General features: G+C 35.5%; 1 protein-coding gene across 1 annotated transcript in view; it reads right to left on the bottom strand.

Moving 5' to 3' along the window:
* The window catches only part of commd7 (COMM domain containing 7), a 20,414-nt gene that overhangs the window by 4,809 nt on the left and 5,605 nt on the right, over positions 1-10,000 (bottom strand). The window contains exons 5-8 of the mRNA XM_062051869.1: positions 9,305-9,342; positions 9,132-9,222; positions 5,280-5,329; positions 1,253-1,301 (exon numbers count right to left, since the gene is read on the bottom strand). Coding sequence (XP_061907853.1) covers positions 1,253-1,301; positions 5,280-5,329; positions 9,132-9,222; positions 9,305-9,342 — 228 coding nt within the window. The remainder of the gene's footprint in view (positions 1-1,252; positions 1,302-5,279; positions 5,330-9,131; positions 9,223-9,304; positions 9,343-10,000) is intronic.

Genomic DNA, 10,000 nt, shown 5'->3' with positions numbered 1-10,000 from the left:
CGATATTACCGGCCGATATATGCGTTAAAATGTAATATCGGAAATTATCGGTATCGTTTTTTTTTATTATCGGTATCGTTTTTTTTTTTTTTTGTTTTTTATTAAATCCACATAAAAACCACAAGATACACTTACAATTAGTGCACCAACCCAAAAAACCTCCCTCCCCCATTTACACTCATTCACACAAAAGGGTTGTTTCTTTCTGTTATTAATATTCTGCTTCCTACATTATATATCAATATATATCAATACAGTCTGCAAGGGATACAGTCCGTAAGCACACATGATTGTGCGTGCTGCTGCTCCACTAATAGTACTAACCTTTAACAGTTAATTTTACTCATTTTCATTCATTACTAGTTTCTATGTAACTGTTTTTATATTGTTTTACTTTCTTTTTTATTCTAGAAAATGTTTTTAATTTATTCATCTTATTTTACCAATTTTTTAAAAAAGGACCTTATCTTCACCATACCTGGTTGTCCAAATTAGGCATAATAATGTGTTAATTCCACGACTGCATATATCGGTTGATATCGCTATCGGTTGATATCGGTATCATGTAATTAAAGAGTTGGACAATATCGGAATATCGGATATCGGCAAAAAGCCATTATCGGACATCCCTAGTACTAACCTTTAACACTTCATTTGACTCATTTTCATTACTAGTTTCTATGTAACTGTTTTTATATTGTTGTACTTTCTTTTTTATTCAAGAAAATGTTTTTGATTTATTTATCTTATTTTATTTTATTATTTTTTTTAAAAAAGGGCCTTATCTTCACCATACCTGGTTGTCCAAATTAGGCATAATAATGTGTTAATTCCACGACTGTATATATCGGTATCGGTTGATATCGGTAATTAAAGAGTTGGACAATATCGGATATCGGCAAAAAGCCATTATCGGACATTCCTAGTGAGAAGAATGATCTTATCAGACAGAAAATAAGCAAATATGAGCCTTATTTGAGATATTTCATGTGACTTAGATGTCAGTTGTTGCAGTGTAGAACACCTTGATGGAAGTGTTTTTACAACACTTTATAGGCAACATTGACTTACTTCCATTGACGCCATTATTAGCTGACCTTTATGTAGGAGTTACAATGCATAAAAAAAGAAAAACATAGGTGCTGTTGTCTCACATAAGGAGTGTGAATGATATACAAAATGTATTTAATGGCCAGATACTGTACATGTACTGTACTTTTATAGTGAAGCTCCAGTTGGAAGGTCCACTCACCCATGTAGATGTTCTCTGTGGACTTCCCCTTGCGGACCACCAGTTTCAGCTGGAAGCAGGAGACATGTGTTCAACATGTTGTACACTGACTACTCTGAAGTCTGTTTCTATATCGTTGTCCCTAGACCAGATAGATCAGGGGTCACCAACCTTTTTGAAAGCAAGAGCTACTTCTTGGGTAGTGATTAATGCGAAGGGCTACCAGTTTGATACACACTTAAATAAATTGCCAGAAATAGCCAATTTGCTCAATTTACCTGTAACTCTATGTTATTATTAATAATTAATGATATTTACACTTAATTGAACGGTTTAAAAGAGGAGAAAACACGAAAAAAAAAATGACAATTACATTTTGAAACACAGTTTATCTTCAATTTCGACACTTTAAAATTCAAAATTCAACCGAAAAAAAGAAGAGAAAAACTTAAAAAAAGAATTTATGGAACATCATTAGTAATTTTTCCTGATTAAGATTAATTTTAGAATTTTGATGACATGTTTTAAATAGGTTAAAATCCAATCTACACTTTGTTAGAATATATAACAAATTGGACCAAGCTATATTTCTAACAAAGACAAGTCATTATTTCTTCTAGTTTTTCCAGAACAAAAATTTTAAAAGAAATTCAAAAGACTTTGAAATAAGATTTAAATTTGATTCTACAGATTTTCTAGATTTGCCAGAATAATTTTTTTTAAATTTTAATCATAATAAGTTTGAAGAAATATTTCACAAATACTCTTCATCGAAAAAACAGAAGCTAAAATGAAGAATTAAATTAAAATGTATTTATTATTCTTTACAATAAAAATGTACTTATTTACTTGAACATTGATTTAAATTGCCGGGAAAGAAGAGGAAGGAATTTAAAAGGTAAAAAGGTATATGTGTTTAAAAATCCTAAAATCATTTTTAAGGTTGTATTTTTCCTCTAAAATTGTCTTTCTGAAAGTTATAAGAAGCAAAGTAAAAAAAAATTAATGAATTTATTTAAACAAGTGAAGACCAAGTCTTTAAAATATTTTCTTGCATTTTGAAATTCTATTTGAGTTTTGTCTCTCTTAGAATTAAAAATGTAAATGAATAAATAATAAATAAATCTGAACAGCCGATATGGGCATCTACATCTACTATATGATATGCCTGGGAAGCTGGGCAGGACATTATTAAAAAAAACAATTTTTTTTTTTTTTTTTTTAAATTAAAAATGTCGGGCAAAGCGAGACCAGCTTGCTAGTAAATAAATACCATTTAAAAAATAGAGGCAGCTCACTGGTAAGTGCTGCTATTTGAGCTATTTTTACAACAGGCCAGCGGGCTACTCATCTGGTCCTTACGGGCTACCTGGTGCCCGCGGGCACCGCGTTGGTGACCCCTGAGATAGATCATAATTCTCACCGAAATCACTTTTTTGTTTGTGAGTATGTGTTGACAGAAGTCAAAATGAAGGACATTTTTGAAGAATACACATGTTGAAATCACCAGCCCCAATTACAAAAGCAGTGAAGTTGTCAGGTTGTGTAAATGCTAAATAAAAAGAGAATACAACAAATCCTTTTCAACTTATATTCAATTGAATAGACTGCAAAGACAAGATATTTCATGTTCACAGTGAGAAACTTTGCAAATATTAGCTCATTTGGAATTTGATGCCTGCGACATGTTTCAAAAAAGCTGGCACAAGTGGCAAAGAAGAGTGAGAAAGTTGAGGAATGCTCATCAAAGACTTATTTGGAACATCCCACAGGTGAACAGGCTAATTGGGAACAGGTGAGTGCCATGATTGGGTATAAAAGCAGCTTCCATGAAATGCTCGGTCGTTCACAAACAAGGACGGGGCGAGGGTCACCACTTTGTCAGCAAATGCCTGAGCAAATTGTTTAAGAACAACATTTCTCAACAAGGAATTTAGGGATTCCACCATCTACGCTCCGTAATATCATCAAAAGGTTCAGAGAATGTGGAGAAATCACTGCAGGTAAGCTATGATATTACACACCTTGGATCCCTCAGGCATCAAAAAGCCACATCAGTGTGTAAAGGATATCACCACATGGGCTCAGGAACGCTTCAGAAAACCACTGTCAGTAACTACAGTTGGTCGCTACATCTGTGAGTGCAAGTTAAAACTCTACTATGCAAAGCCAAAGACATTTATCAACAACACCCAGAAACGCTTCGCTGGGCCCGAGCTCATCTAAGATGGACTGATACAAAGTGGAAAAGTGTTCTGTGGTCTGACGAGTCCACATTTCAAATTGTTTTTGGAAACTGTGGAGCAAAGAGGAAAAGAAGCATGGGGACTGTTCTAGGGTGAAAGTGTAAAAGGCAGCATGTGTGATGGTATGGGGGTGTATTAGTGGCCAAGACATGGGTAACTTACACATCTGTGAAGGCACCATTAATGCTGAAAGGTACATACAGCTTTTGTTGTTATCATGGACGCCCCTGCTTATTTCAGCAAGACAATGCCAAGCCAGGTGTTACAACAGCGTGGCTTCATAGTAAAAGAGTGCGGGTACTAGACTGGCCTGCCTGTAGTCCAGACATTGAAAATGTGTGAAGGCTAAAATATGAGAAGGGAGACTGTTGAACAACTTAAGCTGTACATCAAGCAAGAATGGGAAAGAATTCCACTTCAAAAATGTGTCTCCTCAGTTCCCAAACCTTTACTGAGTGTTGTTCAAAGGAAAGGCCATGCAACACACTGGTAAAAATGCCCTTTTTGCAATGTGTTGCTGCCATCAAAGTCTAAGTTCATGATTATTTGCAAAAAAATAATAAATACCATGAAATATCTTGTCTTTGCAGTCTATTCAATTGAATATAAGTTGAAAAGGATTTGTTGTATTCTCTTTTTATTTACCATTTACACAACCTGACAACTTCACTGCTATTAGGGTTTGTATATTTCATCAGAATGGTATTCAACATGTGTGTGATGCAGCAAGTCTTGCCTTACCAACACCTCTATTTGCAAACTTGTCCACGGAACCTAACATGCCTCTGTGGGCAAACCATGTCAACCACTCATTTTGTGTCCCGCCTGCAGCCATTTTGTGCCGAAGAGCGCAGCATTTTTGACAGTACAGTACAGTACAGTACAGTACAGTACAGTACAGTACACAGTATGCTACTCATCACTGCGCAGTGCTTCAGCGTGTGTGTCTTTTTGGTCTTTTCCCGCCTTTTGACAAGTTTTGCTAAGTCAATGAGAGTCACAGAAGGACAGCAGACCAGCGTGGAAAGAAGAAGGGAAGTTTAAAAAAAAAAAGACTATATGTGAGGAGTATATTAATGGCGCTCGCAACGATGAATCAGGCTCCGTACCACGTCAATTTTTAATATTCATGACACCGGACTTTTGTGGAAGAACATGCCAAAGCAGACTTCTTTCACGACGGAGGAGAAGACAACCTTTTGTTCAGTGGTGCCTCTTCCAAGAGCACACACATGGCTCCTCCCTTCTTCCCCTCTGTCTGTTCTTGCTCATATGCCCATGCTTGTCGAAGTTGACTTTTTTGTGGGATTTCTGATCATTTGTGAGCGCGCCAAAGGGACTTCTGTGTGCGCGCGGGCTTGTCGGCAGAGCAGCGCACACGGCACAGTTCAGCTTGTCGTTGTTGTTTCGGCTCGTTAATAAAGAGAAATTTGATTCATACTTCCTTGATATTTTTGTTTGACGTACAGTACTTTATATCCTGTTCAAAGTGTACAAACCTTTTGTCCAGGCTGGAAGTCATTATTCATATTTACATTCTTTCCTCTGGAGAAATGTGCTTTAATATGCAAACTTTTTCATTCCCGAACCCTTTTTAAGAACCATTGAAGTTCTTACATTGAGGTTGCAGCGGAAGTCTTTGTTACTGCATAGTACACATGTCCACTTTTTAACTCGTGTGTGTTTGATGTCAGACTAACGGGTGTTTTAGTCATGTGACCTTAAAGGCGGCCCAAGTGTGTGTGTGTGTGTGTGTGTGTGTGTGTGTGTGTGTGTGTGTGTGTGTGTGTGTGTGTGTGTACCTGCAGAAAGATGTTGCTGACCTTGTGGATCTCACTGGAGCCGACAGTCACTGTGACATATAAAACAGTCAAATGTAAAAAAATGACTATAACTTATATTTTTACATGTATTTTTTTATTTTTAATAGAGCTGCTATGTTTAAACATCTACATCAGGGGTGTCAAATTCAAATACAGAGTGGGCTAAAATTTTAAACTGAACAAAGCCAAGGTTGAACAAATGAACCTTTTAATAGGGAGCCAAACACGTTTTGCATTGAATATTGAACAAGCGAGGCTTATATAACTTTATAGTGACGTGCAAAATCCAGTTTCAAATAATAATAATTAAAAAATATCAATGGCATATCAAATAAAATTTAAATAAAAATTGAATGCCTCTTTTCTATTTGCAGCCTTCTGAGGTAAATATCAAAATAAACTTGTTCCACAGGCTAGTAATAAATTTGAAAATAAAATAACAATAATGAATGAATCAAACATTCAAGCCTTGAAGTAGCAAGAGAAAGTGCATGAATAAAACATTAATTATTGCTCAGTTTGCTACACTGATTTGCTTTAACACTGAATATGGAACAAGCAACGCTTATATAACTTAATAGTGCAAAATCTACTTTCAAAAAACAAACGAAAAAACATCAATGGTGTATTAAGTACAATTTAAATAAAAAATTGAATGCCTCTTTTCTATTTGCAGTTTTCTGAGGTAAATATCAACATTTGGTGGTAGCGGGGGGTGTATATTGTAGCGTCCCGGAAGAGTTAGTGCTGCAAGGGGTTCTGGGTATTTGTTCTGTTGTGTTTATGTTGTGTTACGGTGCGGATGTTCTCCCGAAATGTGTTTGTCATTCTTGTTTGGTGTGGCTTCGCAGTGCGGCGCATATTTGTAACAGTGTTAAACTTGTTTATACTGCCAGCCTCAGTGTGACCTGTATGGCTGTTGACCAAGTATGCCTTGCATTCACTTGTGTGTGTGTGTAAAAGCCGCATATAGTATGGGACTGGGCCGGCACGCTGTTTGTATGGAGGAAAAGCGGACGTGACGACAGGTTGTAGAGGACGCTAAAGGCACTGCCTTTAATGCACGCCCCCAATAATGTTGTCCAGGTGGAAATTGGGAGAAATTCGGGAGAATGGTTGCCCCGGGCGATTTTTGGGAGGGGCACTGAAATTCAGGAGTCTCCCGGGAAAATCGGGAGGGTTGGCAAGTATGAGTATTAGCGGTGAATGTGGTGTTACAGTGGCACCGCCGCTGTATAATACTGGTGGGTCAGCTCTAATGTTAATTTGATATTGCCTCAAGAGCCAAATGAAATTACACGGCGGGCCACGTTTGGCCCGCGGGCCAGAGTTTCACACCCATGATCTAGACTTTTAACATATAGCAATACATGTAGATAAGTCGTATTAAATAGGATGCTTTTTTTTTTTAATTAGTTGTTTTTTTGTTTTTTTTTACATGCATGGAATTGACCAAATAAACCAAACCAAAAACACATTTTAATGCATTTTGTCGGCAATGAGAAAGTTACATCTTGCATTCACTTTTTGGCCACTTGAGGGTGCAAAAAATTAACAGAAGGCTGGTTTCTTGTCATGTAACATCTGGATTATGAGCCATATTCTTATGGTAAGGAGACTTTCATTAGGTGGGAAAAGTGGGGGATTTCAAAATAAAGGCCACCTGCAGAGAGGCATCAAAATGTGGCTCATGCTGCGTATTAGCACGACTGTTTACGATTGAAATAACCCACCCTGTCTTTGACCCCTCCCATTACTCATGGCTGAACTGTCAATTAGCTCGACAACAGCTTTACGTCATCCTAGCTGTATTTCAGTGAATGAACAATGAGATATAAACAAGTCATTAGTGAACAGGGGTCCTAAGCACTAAAAATATCATTTAAAAAATAAAAAAACATGTAATAAAAGAGCATACAGGTTAAATGTAAGGAGAAAAAGTTGCAATGTTGACTCTAACAACACAAAGATCCCATGCAGGTGGTTTTTTCCCTTTAAAACTGTCACTGCTCAACAAATAATAACACATCTAAATCAATGTTGGTATAAATTATTGACCTTTTCAAGGCGAGAATGATTTCACATCTAATATTTCACTCTGAAATATTTATTGGCGAAAATATTGCATATTTTGTGTGTATGCCATAAAAAGACTGAAGTGTTCTATGACAAAGAGGGCAACAAACAAAACAAAAAAACAAGCGTTTAAAGTAAGAAATGAAAAAAAGAATGTATATTTAACACCTCTATGAGTGGAGGCCTTTTGGATCCCTGTGACTTTTAGTGGGGGTTTGTCATTGCTGCAAAAATAATAATGACTTCAAATCAATGTTGTGATGAATTATTGAGCAATCTAAGGCTCCAATTACTTCACATCACATATTCCACTTTGAACATATCAGGAAAATGTTGCATATTTTGTGTTTTTGACAAAAAAAACATTAAAATTGACAGTTCATCTAGAGATTTAAATGTTGAAAAAAAGATATTAAATAGGACTTTTTTTTTTTTTTAACAATTTCTTTGACTGAGACCAAACTTAAGGAGAGCCCTAAAAGTTAAAAAAAAAGTATATATATTTTAATGGTTTAGAACAGGGGTCACCAACCTTTTTGAAACCAAGAGCTACTTCTTGGGTAGTGATTAATGCAAAGAGCTACCAGTTTGATACACACTTCAATAAATTGCCAGAAATAGCCAATTTGCTCAATTTACCTTTAAGTCTATGTTATTATTAATAATTAATGATATTTACACTTAATTGAACGGTTTAAAAGAGGAGAAAACACGAAAAAAATGACAATTGAATTTTGAAACATAGTTTATCTTCAATTTTGACTCTTTAAAATTCAAAATTCAACTGAAAAAAAGAAGAGAAAAACTTTAAAAAATAATTTATGGAACATCATTAGTAATTTTTCCTGATTAAGATTAATTTTAGAATTTTGATGACATGTTTTAAATAGGTTAAAATCCAATCTACACTTTGTTAGAATATATAACAAATTGGACCAAGCTATATTTCTAACAAAGACAAATCATTATTTCTTCTAGATTTTCCAGAACAAAAATTTTAAAAGAAATTCAAAAGACCTTGAAATAAGATTTGAATTTGATTCTACAGATTTTCTAGATTTGCCAGAATAATTTTTTTGAATTTTAATCATAATAAGTTTGAAGAAATATTTCACAAATATTCTTCGTCGAAAAAACAGAAGCTAAAATGAAGAATTAAATTAAAATGTATTTATTATTCTTTACAATAAAAAAAATTAATTGACTTAAACATTGATTTAAATAGTCAGGAAAGAAGAGGAAGGAATTCAAAAGGTAAAAAGGTATATGTGTTTAAAAATCCTAAAATAATTTTTAAGGTTGTATTTTTTCTCTAAAATTGTCTTTCTGAAAGTTATAAGAAGCAAAGTAAAAAAAATAATGAATTTATTTAAACAAGTGAAGACCAAGTCTTTCAAATATTTTCTTGGATTTTCAAATTCTATTTGAGTTTTGTCTCTCTTAGATTTAAAAATGTCGGGCAAAGCGAGACCAGCTTGCTAGTAAATAAATACAATTTAAAAAATAGAGGCAGCTCACTGGTAAGTGCTGCTGTTTGAGCTATTTTTAGAACAGGCCAGCGGGCTACTCATCTGGTCCTTACGGGCACCGCGTTGGTGACCCCTGGTTTAGAAAATGTTCCTGGTATGTAAAGTTTGTACACCACTGCATTGATGCAACTAGAAGCACATGGAAGGAGTGTCAAAAAGAAACACTGTCAGACGCTGACATGGCGTCCTGCGGGGTTAAAAGCAATCCGCTGTGAAGTGATCTCACCTCCAAACTTCCACTCCATGTCCACCAGCTGGTTGACCATCAGGGTGTGTCCCACCGCCACTCTGGACAGCGCCACACTATGCTCCGCCCACTGCAAAACACATGTCGTGCTCAAAGCCTTCATAAGAAGACCCCAGCAAAATGAAAGTTCACAAAAGATGAAAGAAATGAACCTGTTGGGAAAAGTGAGACGCCTTGTCCTCCTGAAGTCCTGCAATGTAACAACAACAATGAATTAAAACTTCATTTCACAACATCAGCGGCAGACGACATCTAAACAGGACGTAAAAGCCACATTAGCAAAAAAATAATAATAATAATAACAACATGTATATAATAACACACAGATATATATACACATACAGTATATACACACACATATATATATATATATATATATATATATATATATATATATATATATATATATATATATATATATATATATATATATATATATATATATATATACATATATATATATATATATATATATATGTATATATGTGTGGGAAGCAGCTCAGAATCATATCCATATTTAAGTGTTACTTCTTTCTAAACTCCTATAGTCATATAAAGAATAGCTAGTATTCTTCCTTCTTTTGAGTCTCATAGTAAGGTGTTGGCCTTCTAGATTGGAATGTGTCAGAGTAGAGATAACTCGGGGTAGTCTAAACAAAGGGAGTGGGGGCGAGGGACGGAGGGAAGATCACGGGACTTCCGGGGGTTTGAGGGAAGACCGATCGGGACCGGGCTGGGGTGCTGGATTGGTCTCACGTTTGTCCTCTAAGCTTGGAGAATAAACCACAAAATACCAATTTCTGCCTGGTGATTGAATATAAACATCAGCTTATGTGCCATAACAGAAT

Source organism: Entelurus aequoreus, linkage group LG07, assembly GCF_033978785.1.
Source record: "Entelurus aequoreus isolate RoL-2023_Sb linkage group LG07, RoL_Eaeq_v1.1, whole genome shotgun sequence".
Classification (NCBI taxonomy): domain Eukaryota; kingdom Metazoa; phylum Chordata; class Actinopteri; order Syngnathiformes; family Syngnathidae; genus Entelurus; species Entelurus aequoreus.
This window is presented reverse-complemented; position numbering and strand designations above follow the sequence as displayed.